Source organism: Callorhinchus milii, unplaced genomic scaffold (genome assembly GCF_018977255.1).
Source record: "Callorhinchus milii isolate IMCB2004 unplaced genomic scaffold, IMCB_Cmil_1.0 Scaffold5, whole genome shotgun sequence".
Classification (NCBI taxonomy): domain Eukaryota; kingdom Metazoa; phylum Chordata; class Chondrichthyes; order Chimaeriformes; family Callorhinchidae; genus Callorhinchus; species Callorhinchus milii.
The window spans coordinates 54,544,709-54,568,048 of NW_024704746.1; the positions used below are offsets into that span (position 1 = coordinate 54,544,709).

The 23,340-nt window shown below is 42.9% G+C and overlaps 1 protein-coding gene across 12 annotated transcripts in view; it reads left to right on the forward strand.

The window, feature by feature from the left end:
• Window positions 1-23,340, forward strand: part of anks1b (ankyrin repeat and sterile alpha motif domain containing 1B) — a 455,240-nt gene that overhangs the window by 183,739 nt on the left and 248,161 nt on the right. For 10 of the 12 annotated variants that reach the window (XM_007907724.2, XM_007907725.2, XM_007907728.2 and 7 more), the window contains 2 exons: window positions 10,075-10,150; window positions 15,653-15,754. In XM_007907724.2, coding sequence (XP_007905915.1) covers window positions 10,075-10,150; window positions 15,653-15,754 — 178 coding nt within the window. Of the gene's footprint in view, window positions 1-4,288; window positions 4,457-9,831; window positions 9,899-10,074; window positions 10,151-15,652; window positions 15,755-23,340 lie in introns of those variants that run through there. The other 2 variants (XM_042335011.1, XM_042335010.1) reach the window with 2 other exon arrangements.

The following is a 23,340-nucleotide window of genomic DNA, read 5'->3' on the forward strand; positions in this document are numbered from 1 at the left end:
CCAATGCCTTGACATCCTTCTTAAAGTGGTGGGCCAGCCCAGAATCTCTAGCTGAGGCCTAACCAGTGTTTTATAAAGGTTCATCATATCTTCCTGACTTTTGTATTCTATGCCCCTATTTATAAAGCCTAGTATCCCTAATGCTTATTTAACAGCTTTATCTACCTGTCCTGCCACCTTCAGAGATTTACTTATATGAACCCCAGGTCTCTGTTCTTTCACCCCCTTTAGGATTGTACTATCAGCTTATATTGCCTCTCCTCATTCTTCCTCCCAAAATGCATCACTTCGCATTTCTCCACATTAAACTTCATCTGCCACGTGTCTGCCCATTTTACCAGTCTGTCTATGTCCATTTGCAGTCTGCTACTGTCCTCCTCACTGTTTACTACTTTTCCTAGCTTAGTATCATCTGCAAACTTGGAAATTGGACTCCCTGTACCCAAATCCAGGTCATTTATACAACAACAAGATTCCATTTATAGAGCGCCTTTCACGTCAGGAGGACGTCCCAAGGCGCTGTACAGTTGGGTCAGGACCCAAGGAGGGGGGAAATGGTCAGGGTGAGGGGAGGGGAGGGAGGGAGCGAGGTGGGGTAGAGAGTCGAGAGGGGAGCTGAAGGTACGGTCAAAGAGAAAGGTCTTGAGACCGGCCTTGAAGGAGGAAAGGGAGGAAGCGGCGAAGGCACTGGGGGATAGAGTTCCAGAGCCTCGGGGCTGAGAGGCTGAAGGCCCGGCCACCGATGGTAGGGCGGTTGGGGCGGGGGATGTGGAGCAGACCGGAGCCAGAGGAATGGAGGGTACAGGCAGGTAAGTAGGGGGATAGTAGGTCGGAGAGGTAGGAGGGTGCAAGGCCGTGAATGGCCTTGTAGGTGAGGATGAGGATCTTGAAATCGATCCTCTGGGGGATGGGGAGCCAGTGGAGGCGAGCGAGGGTGGGAGTGATGTGTTCCCGAAGCCTGGTGCGGGACAGTACACGAGCCTCAGAGTTCTGAATGACCTGCAGCTTGTGGAGGGAGGTGCCGGGAAGGCCGGCGAGGAGAGAGTTCCCATAGTCCAGCCTTGAGGTGATAAAGGCGTGGACCAGAGTTTCAGCAGCGTGAGGGGTGAGGTAGTGCCGTAGTCTGGCGATGTTCCGGAGGTGATGGAAGGCAGTGCCAGTTGTGGTGCGGATGTGAGGGAGAAAGGACAGCTCAGGGTCGAACAAAACGCCGAGGTTCCTGACTGGCTTTGAGAGGTGGAGAGGGCAGCCTTGGATGCTGATGCTGTCAGGCGTGAGGTGCGGAGGCGCTGACGTGAGCCAATCAGGAGGGCCTCAGTTTTACGCACGTTGAGCTGAAGAAAGTTGTCTCTCGTCCAGGACTCGATGTCGGACAGGCAGGCTGTCAGGACATCGGTGGTCGTGGAGTTGAGGGTAGAGGAGGAAAGGTAGAGTTGGGTGTCATCCGCATACATGTGGAAGTTAACCCCATGTCTGCGGATGATGTCACCAAGGGGGAGCATATAGAGGGTGAAGAGGAGGGGACCGAGGACAGAGCCCTGAGGGACACCGCACAAGACAGTGCGGGGCTGGAGAGAAGCCGTTTGTGGAAACAAAGTGGAGACGGTGGGAGAGGTACGACCTAAACCACTCAAGGACAGGGCCTTGAAGGTTGAGGTGGGAGGACAAGCGGTGGAGGAGGATAGCGTGGTCGACCGTATCGAATGCTGCCGATAGGTCGAGGAGGCAGAGGGAGCCCTGGTCACAGATGGTCAGGATGTCATTGGTGACCTTGACCAGGGCAGTTTCTGTGCTATGGGCAGCACGGAAACCCGACTGAAGGGGTTCGAGTAATGAATGGGTGGAGAGGAAAGAGCGCAGCTGGGAGACGACAACTTGTTCCAGGACCTTGGCCAGGAAGGGGAGGTTGGAGATGGGCCGGTAGCTTGATAGCTGCGACGCATCAAGGGAGGGTTTTTTCAAGGTGGGAGTGATGGTGGCAGTTTTTAAGGGAATGGGAACAGAGCCAGAGGAGAGGGACAGGTTGACGATGTCTGTGATATGTGGGGCAAGGAGGTGGAGCTGGGAGATAAGGAGTGGAGTGGGGATGGGGTCAAGGGAGCAGGTGGTGGGTTTCAGGGATAGGATGAGTTTGGTGACAGAGGGTGGGGAAACGGGTACGAAAGTGTGTAGGGGAGGATGGGTAGGAGTCGGAGTTTGGGAGGGAGGGGGTGGGTGGATGTTGGAGGGGAAGTGACTGCGGAGCGAATTCCCTTGATTTTGGATTCAAGGAAATCCAGCATCTCCTCGCAGTGAAGGTTGGAGGAGATGACCTGCGCGGGGTGGCGGGGGGACGGAGGAGTCGGGATGTGGTAGAAAACAGTAGCCTGGGGTTGTTCTTCGCCTCCAGGATTATCCTGGAGTAGAAAGACGATTTGGCCGAGGCTTGAGTGGAGCGATAGATTTTGAGGAGGTCCAGCCAGATTTGTCGGTGGACCGTTAGGCCAGATTTGACGCAGGTGCGTTCAGCGGCCCGCACCTGGCTCTTCAGTGAGCGGAGGTGGGTGGTGAACCAGGGGGAGGAGCGAGAGTAGGAGACAGTACGGGAGGTGATGGGGGCAAGAGTGTCAAGTTTGGAGGAGAGGGTGTTGTGGAGGAGGGTGAGAGCGGAAGTGAGGGTCAGTGAGGGTTGAAGGCCAGAGGGAGAGGAGTTCAGAGGACCCCAAGGCAGCGTTTAGAGATTGTGGGGGTAACTTCTTCCAGGGGCGGTAGAAGATGGTGGTGGGTCTGTTGGAGGTGGGGAGGGGTTGGAGGTGGTGAAGGAGATGAAGTGGTGGTCGGAGACGGCCTTGTCGGTGATAGTGACATCTGAGACACTGAGGCCCCGGGTGATCACCAAGTCGAGTGGGTGGCCGTGACTGTGAGTGGGGGAATTGATGTCGAGGGAGAGGTTGAGCGAGGAGAGCAAGGAAGAGAAATCTGAGGAGATTGAGCAGGAGGGGATGACGTGCAGGTTAAAGTCGCCCAGGATGATGAGGCGATCAGAGCGGAGGCAGAGAGATGTGAGTAGTGTCGAAATATCGGAGATGAAGGTGGGAGAGGTTTTAGGGGGCCGGTAGAGGAGGAGGATTTTGAGCGAAAAGAGCAGTGGTCCATGAAATACCGACCCCTGGGGAACACCACTGCACACTTCCCTCCAGTCAAAAAAACAACTGTTCATCACCACTCTCCACTTTCTGTCTCCCAGCCTGTTCTGTATCCATGCTGCCTCTGTCCCTTTAATACCGTGGGCTTCTGTTTTATTTATAAGTCTCTTATGTGGCACTTTATCAAACCCCTTTTGAAAATCCATATAAACTGCATCAACTCCACTGCCTTCATCCACCCTCTCCGTTACTTCATCAAAAAACTCTTAACAGGTTTGTTAGACATGATTTGTCTTTAACAAATCTGTGTTGACTGTCCTTTATTAACCCATATTTTTCTAAGTGAAAAATTAGTTTGCCCCAGATTATAGTCTCTAGAAGTTTTCCCACTACTGATGTTAGGCTGACTGACCTGTAGTTCCCGGGTTTATCCTTCTGTCCCTTTTTGTACAGGAGAGTAACATTTGCAACCCACTAGTCCTCTGCCACCGCCCCGGTGTCCAAAGGAGGATTGAACGAATTGAAAGAATTTTAATCTTTTTTAAAAAAATTGAAGGCCAGAGCCTTCGTTATTTCCACCCTTACTTCCCTCAGTAACCCAGGATGCATTCCATCCAGACCGGGTCCCTTATCTACCTGGAGCACTGACAACCTTTTTAGTACCTCCTCTCGGTTTATTCTTTTCCAATTTATCTACCCTCTCCTCCGATACTGTGGCATTGGCTGCATCCTCTTCTTTTGTGAAGACAGATCCAAAGTACTCATTCAGTAACTGCCATGACCGCTTCCTCCACAAGATTTCCTCTTTGGTCCCTAATTGGACCCACCCTACCTTTGACTACCCTTTTATTCTTTATATGCTTATAAAATATTAGGGTTCCCTTTTATGTTACCCGCTAATCTTTTCTCATACACTCTCTTTGCCCCTCTTATTTCCTTTTTCAGTTTTTCCAGTTAAATTCCTGGAAATGAGAGATTTCCTTTGTGTGATATCATCAATTCCTCATCTTTTAAATGAGCAAGACAGAAAAAGCGTTTTGAATAAGACTTTCACATCCTGTGCTTTCGTTTTGTGAAAAGGGTAGCACTTTGACAAAATGCTGATAGAGGCGTTGGTTTTAGCCTCTTTAGAACATTAAGGTGTGTACCCCTTTATTTTAAAGGTATCTGAAGCGATTGTATATCCAAGACAAAGGAGATTATCTGAGTTAGCAAATGCTCTGACCATGTTCATTTTGAAACTCTAATTGGTAACACGTTTTGTCGCAACTTTTAAATCATCTGCTTCATTTGTCTGTGCAAATATCCTGGAGGCATCTGAGAAACAACAGGTAATTTCTTTTTGGTCAAATTGTGGAACCTGACTGTTTCAAGTAATGAAATTAGTTGTCTAATCAAGGTCAAATGCCTAGAGAAAAAGAACAATGTGTGTAAAATGTGCATTTCAATTTTGGAATACATATTTTGAGATTGATTTCAACATTTAAGAGTAGGATAGAATTGTAAATGTGCTTCTGCAAGAAATGTTACGTATATCTGGGTGCAGTACTGCACTTGTTTCTCATCCAATCATAAAAACCAGTTACATTTGCGCTTACAAAATCATAAAAATTAACATCAATGAGTTTATAGAAGTGATGCAAATATGCAGAATGCTATGGTGGGAACTTGGAGAACTTTTGGTTTTGCAAAACGTTCAAGATGAAATAAAATTGTTTTTGGGAACGTTCAATTATTTCCTTAAATCTAACTGCAGCAAACCCCACTTTTTATTACACGTTAGTAATCTTCTCACATGGCCGCAGCTCGCATTATTCAATATTATGGAGGCATTTCAGGTATTGGCTTAGCTTTAATTATGAAATCAATTTCAATCGGCAGACTTATCTGTGTAAGACTTGAAAGTGACATTTTAATTTCTTCAAAGTAGCTATATTTTAAGTACTACAGATTAATGCAAAGAGTACAGCAGCGACCACAGAAATCAAGTTTGTCTTTCTGAGCTTGCTGTTATTTTAAAATACAATTGTAGAAAATCTATTGCAAGATGAGCAGGTCGGGATTAGTGAACCATTGTACAGATCCGATTATTGCTCGTTTCAAAATGCTGTCTAATTGATCAAATAGTGTGTGGACAGATTTCAGATTGTGCAGGGGAGAAATATAGGTTTGCAAAATGGAGATCCCAGAAAAGCAGTGGCTTTTACTTTTGTGTAGATTGTAAGTGAATTCATTTTTGTTCTGAGCCTCAGTTTGTCAAATTGTTTTATAAATCATAAATGGAGACACTAGGAAGGCATGAAAATGTTGTCAAGATGTTGCAAGTAAGTTGACAAAACCAAGCTGCCTGCCTGGTTCAGCAGAAGGAATGCTGTACCTGTAACTGTCCATGGACTAAAATATTGATTACATTTTCAATTATGTATTTAATCCATGGGAATGGGGGTTCCTTTCAATATTCTACTCAGCCTCCAGGATGACTATCTTATTGCCACAGTGTAACAGTCTATTGCAGGAAATGATCACAGGCTGGTCTTGAGGTTTCTGGCTCCTTGGAAATACAATTTGAGCACTTGCAGTTTGTGAAGTATTTAAAACAAGGGCATGTATTTTGGCCGTGAATTTCAGAGTGCCAATAAGTCATAGATTTTGAAATATAAACTACATTGAAGTCAAGTTGGCTACTTATAGGTGTCAAGGACTTTGTTTACAGTTTGTTTAGATACTTACTGCTTATTGCTGGGCTTTAATGATTGTATCACTTAATTTTTCAGTGGGGAAAGTAGAAATGAAAGGGGTTTGTACAAAGTGTAGTCGTGACAGTATGCTACAAAGTTGTCAGCTCCTAATGTTGGTTGAACAGTTCTATTTTCCCTTGCCAATTGTCTTTCCTTCAACTAGGTACAGTTTATTTCGGTTGGGGTTAGCAACTCTTGTATTACTTCACCCATTATTCAAGCTTTACAGTGAGTGTTAGCAGGCTGGAGTGTGGAGGCCCATTGTAATGCTGCTTCTACTACTAACTGGCTCTGTGGATCCTTGGAATTAGGGTATCAAGATATTACATAACATAACGTGTAGGAGCAGGAGTAGGCCATTCATCCCTTCGAGCCTGCCCCGCCATTCAATCATGCTGATCTTCTAATCTAACTCCAGCTAATAACCTAACCCAGCCTTATATCCCTTAATCCCTTTTGCAATAAGAAATCTATCTTCAATAAGAAGTCTTGAATATGTTCAAGGACTGAGCGTCAACAGCCCTTTGGGGTAGTGAGTTGGGGTAAGAATTTGAAGTTAATGAAGCAATTAAGATAAGGGCATGTTCTAAAATCAGTGGCTAGTATTAATCCACACATAGGACTGTACGTTTGGATTTCAGAGTGCCAATAAGTCATAGATTTTTAAATATAAACTAAATTCAAGGCAAGTTGGCTACTTCTAGAAGTCAAGGATATTATCTACAATGGACCTCAATACAACAGTGGACCTCAGCATGACAATGGACTACAATGGACCTGAGTCCTGGCTCAGTTTAGTTAACTCAGTACACTTCAAAGATCAAAACCGGGATTTTATTGTTTTGCATGATTGATCAGCTCACTGAATAAATGTAATACAATTTATAATAATAATAAAAATGCAACGATTCTGAAGTTTTGGTTGGCTGAAAGTTAAGGAAAGAAATCTTGTATTTTATCATGCCTTATTAAGTCTTCAAGACATCTCAAAGCTCTTCACAGATTATACTGTAAAGTGAATTGACTGTATATTTTGTGGGCGAAATGCGGCAGCCAATTGCACACAGCAGTGTCCCACAAACAGTCATGGATTGAGTGACCAAATTATTATTTTGTTTTAAGGGATTATTACCCCCGGAAAAGTGATCCACCAATTGACTAACAGCCAGCTTCCGACTTACTGCTAGGTAAACAGAGGCGTGGAGAAAGGAAACTGGCACAACATTTCGCCCTGCCGGGGATCAAACCCACATCCTCTCGCTTATGAGGCAAGTGTCTAACCTCTAAGCTACAGGAAATATCTCAAAAAGCTTTACAGTAATTACTGTTAAGCATTAGTTTCTTCAAACAATGACAAGAGCAATACCGCAAGACTTCCTAGGTGCCTAGTTAAGACCGCCATGTTTATTTCAGGAAAATGAGAGTCTGAGTTGTACTGAATCAGATCGTATTCGACCGCACTGCTAACAGTGGCAAGCCTCTAGACACTGCTTCCCCTACTTTGAATTATTCCCAGGCAGTGAAGTGCAGAATTTCAAATACAGAGATGAGCACTGATTTTGGTAGAGCATGGATTTGGCTGCAGGAAATTTCTGAATAGCCTGTTGGTTCCTAAGGCAACTTACGACCAAGCACAGGATGAAGCTAGGAAAGTCATTAGGGAAATGAAATGGGATCAATGGGCTACGTCATTCTGAAAGGGGGCACAATTGCACAAGGACGATCCCAAATCTTTCTGGATGAAATCTTTTGCTAGCCATGACCAAAGGGGCCCATCTGGGCCCGTACCAGTATTGGACAAGTCAGGTGTTCTACAACAGACCCATGATGGTATCCTTGGGGTCTGGAGGGAACATTACGTGGAGTTGGCATCTGACCCAACAGGCTGTAGCAGAGACCCATCTGCATGGAGGCTGCAGGAGCTGGCAAGAGATGTGGATCAGATTGAAGGCCTAAATAATCCAATTCGCTGGGAGGAGGTGGACTCCACACTGCAGCACATTGCCAATGGCAAACCAGGTAGTGTGGACGGCATCAATCCTGAATTTCTAAAAGCTGCTCTGAGGAAGGAGATGGAGAATGGTAAGGATCTTACAGGTCAGGATCCCCTAACTCACCTTGGAGCCACCCTCATAGCGCTGGTCAGCAGGATTCTCTCTGAAGCACGTCAGTGTTCCAGGATTTCAGCACTTCTGTTTGCAGATGATATTGTGTGGTTGGCGGACTCACCTTGGACGTTCTGCACTGTACCCACCATCTTGAACACGAGGCAAAGCTGTGGGACATGGTGGTAGGCGCCCCCAAGTGGGGATTCATGGTTCTGCACGGCCCGAGGGAAGACATCGAGGGAATTGATTGGAAGATATAAGGGGCATCAGTCCCAATTGTTGACGTTTATCGGTATCTCGGGGTCATGGTGGACACTAACTTCAGCCTGGTCATTGTCCTGAAGGACTGCGCTGAGAAGGGGCGAAGGACACTCTGGTCATGCTCATCCCTCTTCAAGGACAGTAAGGTCCCTATGCAGGTCAAGCTTGTGGCTAAGATAACGGCGTGCAATCACTCCTCCTTAATGCAATTCCAGGCAGGTCAGGGCGAAACCTTGGGCAAGTTTCCTTACTCCACAAGCCTAATAATAATCCCTCCAAAAACCAAAAACAATAATAAATTGGTCATTTTCAATCTACGACTGTTTGTGGGACATTGCTGTGCGCAATTGGCTGCCGCGTTCGCCCACAAATATACAGTCAATTCTCTTTACAGTGTGTTCTGTGAAGCGCTTTGGGTCTTCCTCCCGACGTGAAAAGCGCTATATCAAATGCGAGGATTATTATTATTATTATTAATTGAGCTCCAAGAGATGCAGCGGTGAGGCTTTCTCCGACCCATCTGCAAAATCTAGGGTCAGCGATGAGGTGCATTTTGGGTAAACACTTATAGCGGCTACGGGGAGGTGGGCTCTGGTCTACTCTGACCTGTAACTAAGCACCCTGGAGGCGGAATCGGCTTCAACAACAACAAATTACAGGGGTCACATCTATTTGCCAAGGCCGTTCGCATAAGGACCTGGATTGAGCAGCTGGTGCTGAGTACACGGCATTGGATTTGGATCTCAAGAACATCAAGGTGGCTGGCACATCACAAACTGTTATATAACGGTCCACCCATCATGCTGAAGGTATATATATATATGCCAGAAATATGCAAACTGAGACTTGGGGTGACAGCTGCTGGAAGGCGTTAACCGGAATCCGAGTTTGTGAACACATGTTCATATACCCAGCGCCTGGAATCCACTTTGACTGGCCTGCAGATAGGCAAGTAGCTGCTGCTTAAACTCAGCAGCTCCAATTGGTGGAACCAACCAATGGGAAGGGATGTGTGCCTGAGTTGCGGACAGAAAGACGATGGCATGCCTAGATGTGTTGCCCACCGGGAAGCTCCTTGTACCTACTATCCACCTTGTGAGGGCTCCAACCCACGCTTGCCGGATGTTGAAAGACCCACTAGTGACTTTCTTCCTTGTAGTGGGGGGAGCTAAGCTGGGTCTCCTTGGAGCTGAACTTGCTCCAAGGTGACATGCCTCGCAATGGAATGTTGGAATCGACCCAGCCTTCTGTGGAAATCTCGGTAGTCTGGTTCCTGAAACAGGCAGGTCCACAGCTATGTGGCTTTAGCTGGTTAGATTCCAGCAGTGCTCCAACGCACACTCTGGGGTCCTCAAGTCTTGGCTCCTGCTAAACTGCACTGAATACTTTCCGGAATTAGGTAAGCAGGTTGCATCCACCAGGGAGAGAGTGTGCATACCGTTCCAACAGTCTGTCTCTGGGATTTCCATGTGTAAGTGGGATGCATGGAAATCTCAGCTTGCTTTAACCATGGCAATGGGTTTCCGCATGTGTCATGGCTGACCAAAACAATAATCATTACAATTTCTCTGAAGCTTTCTGTATTCAACAGTATCAAATTCCTGAGCTGTCTGTCCCCATGGTGATTTACTTTCCTGATGAGATACTACAAGATGTACAAAAAAAGGTAATAAAAGAAACTCAAAGCAAAGTTAGTAAGACATTGGGGAAAAAACAAATGAAGTATCTGGCATATTTACAAACAATATATATTTTTAAATAAATAAACTATAAATAACTAAACTAAATAAAATATTCAATTTGCATTTATTCTGCAACTCTATCAATGTTTGTGCTTTGTAGACTGGGAAAGGAAGTGCCCTGCACGAGGCTGCTTTGTTTGGAAAGATGGATGTTGTCCGAATTCTGCTGGAAGGAGGTGAGATCTAATTATGTTCCCTGTGACATTTATATTTTTACTAGTATTTTGTGTCATGTACAGGTCCACCCACTACACTGAAGGCAGATGCCCGCCTAGCTGATGAGGAAACTCTGAGGCTTGGGTGACAGCTGCTGGAAGGTGCTACTAGGAGTCTGAGGCCTTTGGGACTTTGAAGCTTAATGCAGTGTTTCACTGGGCAATATGTTTTGATTATAAATGTGCTCTGATACCTTTCTTTCAACCATGGAAAGTAGAAAGACTGTAATTGGTAGTTCATATAAGACAGCTGTTGCTGATGCATCAAAAGGCAGTGATCTATTTCTTATTTGAAATATAAGTTTTGTATAAGTTCAATCCAATATTTTTGTTCAGGTTCGGAGCAGTGAGTAGAAAAAGTCATTTCTCAGAGACTTTCACAATTGTATCAGTTTATAACATAGGTGGTGGACAATAATTAGAGGGGCCTGAAACAGTTTACCATTCCAGTACAGTTCATGATATTTCAGTTATGTGTACATTGGTAAGTACCTTCCAAGTTTGACACTTTGCCACTGCAGCCTTGATACAGCACAATTTACATTTATAAAGTGCCTTTCACATTGGGAAGACGTCTCAAAGTGCTTCTCGTTGTTGGAAAGGTACCCAAGTTGGGGTGGGGGAGTGATTTAAACTTAAATGACTTAATGGTTTTATGGAGATGCTTTTGATAGAAAAAACGGATCCAAATGTAAATAATTACACAAATAAAATGAATAGCTATATTTTTAATGTAAAGATGCATGCTCTTGATCTTACTTTCTAAAGTCACATGATAATGAGTGAAATCTTTACTTGCAAAATGTCTTTTTTCTTGCTGTGGAGCCATACTGACTGAGGTGCTGATTGCATTCCAAAAATATACTGGCTGCTCATAATGTATTTTACATCTATCATGTTCAATTTTATTTATACATTTAGTTAGATTTATGTCTTATGTATTTATTAAATACACAAAATATTACCAGGTTGGTGGATCAAACCAGTTAATGCTTTGGTTAAGCGTGTTTGTTAGACTATCTTCAGTTAAGAAACTCAAGATAAATATCTTAGTTGTGGTGTTGTGCTGTACGTTTGATGAAAGATATTGAAGGATGCTACAAACCAGGGTAAATAACCTTTTCTCAAGGGATACAATGTGAAGTTGTCTTGCTTGAATGCTGCTTTTAGGAATTCTTGGAACACACTCCATTATTCCCGTTACAACTCCTGGTTTCAGTCAGTGGTAGTGGCACCTTCCTCCCCCATCGAAGCAAGTTTACTTGCGTAAACATTTCATCAGGGCACATTGCAAGTTTTTCTCACTCCTGAAGCTGTCACTCACAATATCAATATATATCACAATATCAATATCAATATCAATTCCAATATAGTTCGCCTCCAGCTACTGTAATGAGGAGGATGTTCCAAGTATTCCTGAAGGCAGCACTCAAGAAAGACACAACTTCCCATTGTGTCCCTGAGCTAGTGTGTTAAAATAAGCCATTTATCACTATATTAGATTCGATGCAATAATGTAATCCAAAATGAATCCAGTTTAATTTCATGGAAACTTTAAGGATTTACTCCCATTCCACAGTGTATATTAGGAATGCTCTTCACCATGACAACAAGGGGTTTATAATATTGTTCATTGATTTATGCTGGATTTGTTATTTCCAGCAATAAAATGATTTGGAGTGGAAATTAGCAATTAGATTTCCCACTCCAAAATACCTTTGGGTGGTGGATTGATGAAGACCACATATTTACAACTAAACGGATAATGTTGAGGGATTATGCGACCTGAATCAAATTGATCACTCTGAAACCTGATTTATATTATACTTTTAGTATCAATTTGATGTAAAAATAGTATTACAGCATTGCAGATGTTTTTAGATGAATCTCTCTTGTGTGTTAATGGTATTCGTTGCAGTTAAACAATACAATGAAAACCCCAAGAATAAGCAATTAGTAGGAAAAGCAGAAATAATCAAGATAACTGCAGTTGCTCAAAGGAATATAAATCGCCTGTCTATATATGCAATGCTTCATTTCCAACCAATCCCAAAACTTAACATATTGAATGTTCCTAAAATGAAGAGCTTTTAAGTTCATCAACACTCAACGAAATATGCCATAGCAAAAATGTTTTTTTATATCCAAGACGCCTCTTAACAATTAACTGAGGATGTAATGTATATCTTTAAAGTACACCATCAACATGATTTTGGTTTAACAAGATGTTTAACAAGGTGTGAGATGTATGTTTCAAGGACTCAACTTTGTATCACAGTTATTGTACCTATATATGCCGAATGCTTCACTAACCAAATATGTTTCTGGCTGTGAATGACATCCATTAGAATTGAAATATTAGATAGAAAGATTGTAGTGATTCAGAGCGTCACTTTTTTTAAACAACAAACTTTTTTGGGCAGTGTAGGTTTCTTTGAATCATAGTTCATCAAAATGCTGAGCAGCATTTATGATCAGATAGGACATTGATTTGAGCTTCTGTAAAGAATTATTCTCCATAGTTTTAAAGTTTTTTTATACAGTATGAAAAACTCAGAAGGAATAGAAAGTAAAGAAATTGTTTAAACATACATGTCATAGATTAAGAATGATGAGATTCTCAAATTGCTAATAAGTGAGATAAAACTACTCAGATAACTAGTCAATTTATTTAATTTTCTCCTGATATTTTAATAACTATTTATTTCAATTCTGAGATGCTACCTTGTGTGGAGGGCGTTATATAAGTGCAAGTTATTATTGTAAATTAAAGGATGAAGTTCAGAAGGAGTATGTTTTAACTGCTCTGCTTACCAACGAATTAAAAACTTATGTGGCGGTAGCTCTCTTGATTGTCGTGTTTTGAGGATTTGATGCCCTTTTCCTCAGCCTGGTGAGTTGCTCCAATGACATTTCTTGTACCGAGGAACCAAGTGTATACCAGAGTGGTTACATTGAGTTTAACATTGATGGGTTGTGAACAGTGAATCTTAGTTAATGTGTAGTTGCATCCAACTAAACTCTGCTTTCCCAGAATAGGATGTCTTTTTGCAGATCACTTCTTGGCCCTTCTAAAGGGGCAATTAAACAAGAGTTGCTACAGTACACCTGTGGATTCCCCCCTTGTATATATTATTGGAGCAAGACAACTGGATGTCAGAAATCTTAAAATAAAAAAAATTCCTTACTGAAGGTGCAATGTATTTTTAGGGCTATATTTTTCTCTTCCAATCAGGAATATAAAACACTAACTTCACATTTAATTTCCCCTTTAAGCTTATTATAAAAATATATATTTTTCTATCTGGAAAGGATTTGAGCAGTCAGCGTTATTTCTTTGGATTAGCTATCCTACATACCAAAACTATTTAAAAAATGTCACCTTTATTGCCTACATTGGGTGGATGGATTTCTGGTTATCATAATTTTTAATTAAAACAATGGTGACCCTGACAGTCCTTTGTAGCCAAGACAAATAAGGGCTTGTAAAGGTTAAACTCTTTATTCAATTAAACAAAAAATACTTTAAAGTGTGTGTCCCTTTGGGCTTCCTCTATCCAATGTTCAAAAAAGTCTTAGATTCTAAAACATTTTGCATTTACTAAAGATTTGATGAGCCAAATAACATAATTCTATTGTATTCTATCTGTAATTTCTATGATTTTAATTTATTCTTTATTGTGATGATTTGCTTCACAGTTACTAGAGGAGACCATTTTGTATTTGAGACCCATTAATAATGACCTTACTGTCATACAGCAGAGACATGTAATGTTTGCAGTAGGGTGGAAACTTGGCTCATTGGGCTCTGGCGTCTTCAAGTCCTTGCCTCGCTTTCTGCCACTCTGCCCCCACACTCTGGAACTCCATCCTGCAGGTCCCTTCACCTCGCCCCCTCCTTCGCCTTCTTCCTCCTTCAAGACCCATCTCAAGACCATCCTCTTCGACCATGCTTTCAATCTCTCTGCTTCAACAACAACAACAACAAGATTCCATTTATTGAGCGCCTTTCACGTCGGGAGGACGTCCCAAGGCGCTGTACAGTTGGGTCAGGACCCGAGCAAGGGGGAAATGGTCAGGGTGAGGGGAGGGAAGGGAGGGAGCGAGGAGGGGGTAGAGAGTCGAGAGGAGAGCTGAAGGCACGGTCAAAGAGAAAGGTCTTGAGACCGGCCTTGAAGGAGGAAAGGGAGGAGGCGGCGAAGGTACTGGGGGATAGAGTTCCAGAGCCTAGGGGCTGAGAGACTGAAGGCCCGGCCACCGATAGTAGGGCGGTTGGGGCGGGGGATGTGGAGCAGACCGGAGCCAGAGGAACGGAGGGTACGGGCGGGTAGGTAGGGGGATAGTAGGTCGGAGAGGTAGGAGGGAGCAAGGCCGTGAATGGCCTTGTAGGTGAGGGTGAGGATCTTGAATTCGATCCTCTGGGGGATGGGGAGCCAGTGGAGGCGAGCGAGGGTGGGAGTGATGTGTTCCCGAAGCCTGGTGCGGGACCCTCCACCCTCCCCGATCCCGACCCCCAGCTCGAGTCTGAAACTGTCTGTCCAGCGCCTTGGGATGTCCTCCTGTAGTGAAAGGCGCTATACAAATGTAGTTTTGTTGTTGTTGATCCAGAGCCTTGGAGACGAAAGAGAGGTTGGAGATAGAGCAATTACAAAAAAGCTTCAGTTTATCAATCCTGTCCCTATTACTGCATTTTGTCATTTCAGGCAACATCCTGGTGAATCTTCTTGTACTGCCTTCAACATCTCAATCTTTTTATACGTTACTTCTTGAAAAAGTTCAGTCTGGAAAATTGAATTCCCTTCTGCACATACCATTCACCAAATCCTCATTGACATCAATTATTTTCATTTTCCATAGCCTAGAAGAGTACCGGAAGATAATTCAGAGGGTATTTAACAAATAAAACAGGTTGTCAGGAAGGGTTGTTGAGGCCAGGATACAGGGCTTGTTTAAAAGACGTTTGATGCTGTGATGGGGGAACGATTGGGTGGGTATATTCTGAAGAGATACAATCAGATGGAGCCTTCAGCTTCCAAACCGATCTTGTGAGATACTCTCACCATTTGCTTTAAATCTGTTCACAAGCTCTATTATCTTCTTTCCTTACTTCCTCAGATCTTCTGTCCATGATATTATTCATCTCCACATGAAATGTACAAATGGATTGATATCCTTAAAAGGTTTAACTGTAATAAGATTGGACGTCAATTAATAATTCATACAACTACAAGAACAAAATTATTTTCAACGCTTACTAGCAATACCCTATGAAAATCCCCTATATTACTTATCCTCAATATGCTGAAGCATATTTAAAGTGATATGCTATCTTATTTGTATTATCTGTAGAAAATTATGTATCCATGTAACTTACTATTAAGTTCCCAATTACAGTCAGTGTTTTTAATGTTTAGTTCAATGGACAATTCTGAATGATTTAAAATGTTGTGGTATTTTACAAAGGAATTGATGCCAATATTAAAGATAGCCAAGATTGGACTGCATTAGATATTTTGAAGGAGCACCCATCCCAGAAATCTCAGCAGATCACTGCCCTCATACAAGGTAAGATTGTTACCATGATAGCATGATGTAAAATCTGAATAGTAAAAATGTAAACCACATTTGAACCTGAGAAAAGCTGTTGTAGTTTTTTTTAAAAAAAGTTAAGGATACGATGGCATAGTGGTCTTCTCTTTCAATGTCTGTTTACATGTCTAACTTAATTACCCATAAAAGGTTGACCTTTCATTTGAGGTACAGAAATTAGTTATTCTGGTATTGAGCCTCAGCTCTTAGTGCCCCCTGCTGTATATTAATAGCAATGCTGTATCAAAGCCAATAATAATAATCCTTGCATTTGACATAGCGCTTTTCACGACTTCTAGACGTCCCAAAGCGCTTCACAGAATATACTGTAAAGTGAATTGACTATGTGTGTAGGCAACGCGGCAGCCAATTGCGCACAGCAGTGTCCCACAAACAGTCGGAGATTGAAAATGACCAATTTATTATTGTTTTATTTTTTTGGAGGGATTATTATATTTGATTATTTAATGCAAGCCTATTTTAATGCAAAATAGCATGAGAACACGACAGTGTGAAGCCTTACTCTGGATTATATCTTTAAAGATGAGCTCACAATTGATCTATGCTTGTACGGCAAGAACTCCATTTCTTGATCACTGATCACAGTTCCCTTTGAGGAAAGCCAACCCCCCCCCCCCCCCCCACGGTATAACAGTCACTTCCACTCCCTCAAAACGCAAACCCGGTTGCAGATGGCACAAATCCGACCTCAAAACGCCAGCTGTGGCTTGAGCATCTCCTCACCTACCACCTCTTCCTCTTGCAGACCATATCCACTTGGCTGCATCCTCCTCCCCTACATTGCCTTCCGCACCGCCCAGACCGTCTATACAATGTGGTCCTTCCACCACGCCCCTACCATAACTCCCCTCCATACACTCCTTTGTGCCAATTACTCTTCCCTCCTTCTTAACCACCATCTCCCAGATGAAGCCTACCATCTGTTGCCTAGACCCCTCCTCACCCAGCTGCTGGTCACCCAACACCATCTACATGCTCCCTTTTGATGATGTCGGTCTCAGACACGGGGTAAACTTTCACATATATGCGGATGACACATAAATCTACTTCTCCTCCTCCAGCTGCGACCAAGTCCGCCGATATTCTGTCGGCTTGCCTTGCAGACATCAGGGCCTGGGTGAGAACAAAATTCTTGAAACTAAATAATAACAAGATGGAAGCCATACATCTTGGTTCCCATCAATGTCTTCTGTCCTGCGGCTCTGACCTGCTCAACCTCATTGGCCTATCCCTCAGACTCACTGAACTGGTCGGGGCGCAGCCTCGGCATCAAGTTCAACCCACAATTATCCTTCCTTCCCCACATCGAGTCCCTGACCAGGACCACCTTCCTCCACCGCCACCACATTGCCCATCTCTGATTCTACCTTACCGCAGATGCAGCCGAACCACTCATCCATGCTTTCGTCACCTCCCAACTCGACTTCTGAAATGACGGTCTCCGTCGAGGAAGGCACCACCATGCACAAGATGCAGCTGATCCAAAACTCCGCTGCCTGCATATTCACCTGTACTAAACTCTGTACCCCCATCACACCAGTTCTAGCCGGAGGACATCCTCCCAACGTAAAAGGCGCTATACAAATGTAATCTTGTTGTTGTTGTAGCCAGGTTGACCCACTAAATGGGTCAATTTCCAGATCCTCACACTAATTTTTAAATCCCTTCATGTCCTGGCACTTCCCTACCCCTCCGATCTGCTTACTTCCCAACCCTTGCCTCGCTGCTTCCGCTTGACTGGCTTCGGCCTCCTGCATGTCCCTAATGCTCCATTCCAGCATCGGTGGCTGAGTTTTCAGCCACCATGTTTGAAACTCTGGAACACACTTCCTCTATCCCTCCACCTTGCCCCTTCCTTCCCCATCTTCAGATCGTGCCTGGAGAGCTTCCTCTTCAACCATACCTATGGTCACCTCCACCACCCTACCCCCAGCTCGGCGTCATGCTCCGCCACTGTCAAGCATCCTGCGTGAAGGACGCTATATACATGCATGTTGTTGTTTGCAACAAGAATTCAACCTGGCTCAGTTGATAGCTCTGATTAGGATTCTTAATGGAGATGAGAAAGTAAACCCCAAACTGTATCTTCAGATACACCATGGCCACAGGACAAAAGAACACAGGTTCAAAGGACAAGCTTTGACATCAGCAATAAATTACATTTGTACAGCGCCTTTCACGTCAGAAGGATGCCCCAAGACAAGGGTTTGCTCCCAGGCCTGGGGGTTGGATTCAAGCGAGGTGGAAGGTAGGAGCGAATGAGAGTGGGAGGGTGGCTGAAGGCAAAGAGAAAGGTCTTCAGACTGGCCTTGAAGGCAGCAAGGCAGGAATAAGACACACATGAGAAAGTGTTTCTTTCACTGGGCAGAGAATCAGCAACTGAAATACATTTAGCAGAAAGGATGGGTTGAGGCCAGCACACTGCATGCTTTTAAACAATAATTAAATGTTGCAATAGGAAGAGAGCGGGGGCGATATTCTGAAAGGGTGAGATGAAATGAGCTGAAGAACCTCTTCATCCATACCTCTTTTGTGATTTACATATTATTTATATACATGTACGTGAGTGAAGCTAATGTATCACCTCAGAAAACTGAATGTGAAATGTGATTATAAATCAGGTGTCTGATTTTAAAACCTATCTGATAGTGGAAATAGATGTTCAATATCCAACTATGGAGTAATTTATAATGTGTTCAATCTATGTTGTAAAATCCATCTTTAAATTAGCATTCAAACTAGCAAATTAGCTGCAAAGCAATCACAATTTCATGTAAACTTAATCTCAACTAGGAAAGGAACAGACTTAAATATTAATTTTGTAATGTGAACCAATTTAAAATGTAAAGCTGTTAACTTTTGAAGGCAGCTTATTGCTAAAACTAATGAATTGTTAATTAGGCCAAGACAATTTATTTAACTAATGCTTAGACACAGGATTTAGGCAGGAAATATGCTGTGGAATTTTTTTTTACTTTATAATTGTTGACAATTTTCAAAATTATGTCACCCCTACTAAATGGTGAAGATCACTGTCACAATTTTAAATTAAGTGAATTAATAATTTTGGTGTTAAATACATTTATATAGATTAACTGAATTTATTACCTATAGCATTTGTATCCAGGCTAATTATTGCAATAATTTACTTGTTTGCAGTCTGCTTGAATGGTTTCAAGTAAATGGCTTGAAATTATATGGCTAAGAGGACACCAGACGTTTTATTTTCAAAGAGCCGGCACAGACACGATGGGCCGAATGGCCTCCTTCTGTGCTGTATAGTTCTATGATTCTATAATTTGCAGCAAATGTGTTTCCTTTGCATTTGTCTGCTTAAAGGAAAGCTATTAAATTCTTTAATTGTTGATACATATTTAAAAAAAAGATTTGTAAGACTGTTGAATAAAGAATGGAGGACTGCACCGTGGGTCTGAAAAGGAGACTGGTTATTAACTGCCAGGATAGATCAACAATGATCATTTCAACCTCCTCCCCTGTGTCCCCTTCTGCACCCCTGTGCTAACACAGCTTAAAAACACACAATAATATCAGAAAGGGTATAATAATAATAATCCTTGCATTTGATATAGAGCCTTAATCATATCTTCGAGATGTCTCAAAGAGCTTCACAGAATATACTGTAAAGTGAATTGACTGTATATTTTGTGGGCGAAATGCGGCAGCCAATTGTGCACAGCAGTGTCCCTCAAACAGTCATGGATTGAAGTGAACAATTTATTATTATTATTTTTTTGGAAGGAATTATTACCCCCAGAAAAGCAATCCGCCAATCAACTAACAACCAGGTTTCTACTTACTGCTAGGTGGAGTAAGGAAACTTGCCCAACGTTTTGCATTGCCTGGGAATCGAATCCAGGTCTCTAGCTTGCGAGCCGAGTGTGCTAACCACTGAGCTACAGAACTTCAAGAAGGAGGACAGCCAAGATGGTTCCATACCTGGAGGCTTAGTGAAATTATTCTTATTAGAAATAAGATTGAATAGGGCTAGTATTTAAATCAAATTCAGAATGTGGAGAGATTCTATAGAAAATAACCAGGGGGCAAAATTATGATCTTAGAAATCACAAGCTAAATGTGCTTCTTCAGTCTAAAGCATTGCAAAAGTTTACAATTTACTATCAAGTGCAATGGGTGCAGATTCAGAAAATGAATTGGGCAGGATCGTCATCCAACAATAGAGCAGAGGGATGGATGTGCCACAGAGGGTTGGACATGTCACTGAGGATAATGTGATCAATGGAGTTCTAGATTATGGATTTGTATAATTTTGGGATAATTTGATGGTCTGAATGGACTTTTGCACCAGCTTTTCCCCTGTGAGTTTAGGATCATTTGGGTCTTAATGCAATAAATCAACATCCATGTATTTCTGGACTGTGATTATCAGTTCCAGAGGGTGCATTAGAGGACTAGCTGCCTCAGGATAAATAAGACCAAGGCTAATGGTTCTTGACTTTTGTTTTGCATTTTTAAACCAATTGACCTTTATTAATGAATCTGTACAATGTCTGCTTTTGCAGTACAGCTCATGTTTGAAAACCGCTTAAAGAAACATAACACAAGTGAACTGTTATTGATGGAGCTTTAAGCATTTAAAAATTGATAACATAAGCAAATTAGAATATTGTCAGTTAATGTTTCTTCCTTAATTGGCAACGTTCCACCTCATGCAGTCAAAGAATAACTGGAACCTCCTATTATATGGCCTTCATTGATAAAGACAACCTGGAGAGCAAGATGTGTGTCCTTTATTTAAGACAACCTAGTATTTTAGTGAAGAAAGTTCCACAATGTTGGAAACTCCCATGAGGGAATTAAGATTTAAGATGTATTGCAACTACCTGAACAGCCTTAAGTTTTTTTTATTTAGTCAGCTGGGTGTATCAGCCATCTGTATCAGTCCTTTCTCTGTATCGTGCAAGTTGCCTCTGAGTGAAACTCCACTAATGAGAATCAAACACATGATGACAGGTAATCCCAATGCTTTATTGCACAACAAAGCGATGCATTCATCATCGTCCTTCGCATTACCAGACAGCTGACTTCAGCAATAACCTGCTTGTCTTTCCTCCCTCCCTCCTTGATTTTTCTCTTTCAAGAAGCACTGTATAGCAAACTCAACTGTGTTTTATTGTTCCTTAAACCCTATGTGTAACATTACACTGCTCGGAACATGATGACTGTCGCAACATTATGGAATAGAGTTATGGATGCCATCTTTCTGATGAGCTAACGTATGCCAAACTTGTACTAGAGGTTTTGCCCTTTTTTCTTTCTACATCTGTTTTAGGGACCACTCTTGTAGTTGGTCCAATCCTCCACAACCCAATTAATAAGGTCATCAGAATAGGCTCTACACATAAGTGGAATTAGTGATGACCTGAGCCAATAGAAAAGTGTGGACATATTTGCAATCCATTAAAAAATCTCAAAGTGCAGTTTTAACACAGTTTGCAGAGAAATTACAATTTTCACAGAAACAAACAAAAAATTCTCAGTCAACAGTTTAGTGCTGGTTAAATTTTAACATGAGGAGAATCCTTATATTTTGTTCTGTTAGGCTCTGTCTATTACCTTTGAGGTCTAAATAACAGAAAATGACCTTTCAAAGTCAGCTGTGCTCAGTGGTAGTCAAATGTATCTTTTTTTTAAGCAAGTTTCACAAGTTGAGCTCCCTATCATGCTGCTATTTTGTGGGTATCTGGAATATTTTCTCCAGCTGCTTTATAAGCATGCCATTCAAAATTTGAAATAGTTGAAAAGGCAGGAATCATATGACCATATAAATGTTTTTCTGCTGGCTGGTGAGGATCAAAAATATGAACTGCTTTATAGATGGCAATTGACAGATACTTTTTCAAAATCAGTCCCACCATTTCACTGCTGTCTTGCATGATTCTCTGGAAAGGGTTGACACATATGTCTCTCGCACTCTCAGAACCGGCTGCCAACTTTTCCACTGTCTTTGGTCTCTACTCCTGTGCTTCAGCACTGGCACCAAAATCAATAAACAAATGTAAAGTTTACACCTGTAAGTATAGATTGTGGCCTCAAGGCACAACTGTTGCCTGACATTCTTCAATGAGTTTTATGAGCTCAGATGAATGCTCTGTGACAAAGGTTGCTTGTGCTTGCAACTCTGCAGCATTATTGTTCAAGAGTGTTTTCAATTTTTTCACTGCTAAGCCCGCTGATGCAATTCTTTGAAGAAATTCTTCCAAGACAGGCAAGTACTCATACAAATATTCAACAACCTTCACCCAGGAGCACCAACGCCAAGACTGGCATCTGTGGTTTAATTCCACCCTTCATCTCCATAAATTCCAAGTACTGATGCCGGCACATTGGACTTTGGCAGAAGACTTTCTTGACCTTAGCAACCACTGTGTCTGTACACTGTGTCCTCCAATATAACAGGCCAAATTTCTGAAACTAAGTTCAGTAGATGGGCAATGCATGTATTGTATCGTGTTAAGAAACAATTCCGATACAATTGTGTTAAATGCTTTGATCGTGTAGTTGCCACTGTCTGCGACAACTGCAAACACTTTATCAAAGTTAACCATTTTTACATTTAAGACTCTTAGGAGAGCTTGTGACACAGTGGCATGGTTAACTCGCTGCAAGAATTCTACTCCAATAAGAAGATGCTTCTCCCCACCTTTCTGCAGTGACAGTGCCAGCACTGCCAGAACACTGCGCCCGCTGGAATTAGTGGTCTCATCCAGAAACAAGTGCACATCCGTGCCCTCAACATGTTTCTTCAAACATTCTTCATGCTCATCTCGTCTCCACAAACAGTTTCTCCTCTAGCCCCTGCAATGTCTCCTGTGGTGTTCCTCAGGGCACTGTCCTTGGTCCCCTCCTCTTCAATATCTATATGCTTCCTCTTGGTGACATCATCCACAGACATGGGGTCAATTTCCACATGTATGTGGATGACACCCAACTGTACTTCTCTGCCTTCACCCTCGACTCCAGGCCGACTGCTGTCCTGACAGAATGTCTGTCAGACATCAAGTCCTGGATGAGAGCTAACTTTCTTCAGTTGAATGTCAACAAGACACGAGGCTATCCTGATTGGCTCCTGTCAGCGCCTCCAAACCTCAGGCGCTGACAGCATCACCATCCATGGTTTCACACTCCGCCTTACTAAGCCAGTCCGGAACCTTGGCGTCTTGTTTGACTTTTAACTGTCCTTTCTACCCCACATCCATGCCATGACCCTCTCTGCCTTCCCCCACCTCCACAACATCACCTGGCTCCGCCACTGTCTCACACCGCAGGCCGCCAAAACCGTCATACATGCATTCATTACATCAAGGCTTGACTATGCAATCTCCTTGCCTGTTGGCCTCCCCAACTCCTCCCTCCATAGGCTGCAGATCATCCAGAATTCTGCAGCCCATGTCCTCTCCCACCCCTATGACCCCCATCCTCGTCCGACTCCACTGGCTTCCCATTACACAGAGGATACAGTTCAATGTCCTGGCCCGCACCTTCAAAGCCCTCCATGGCCT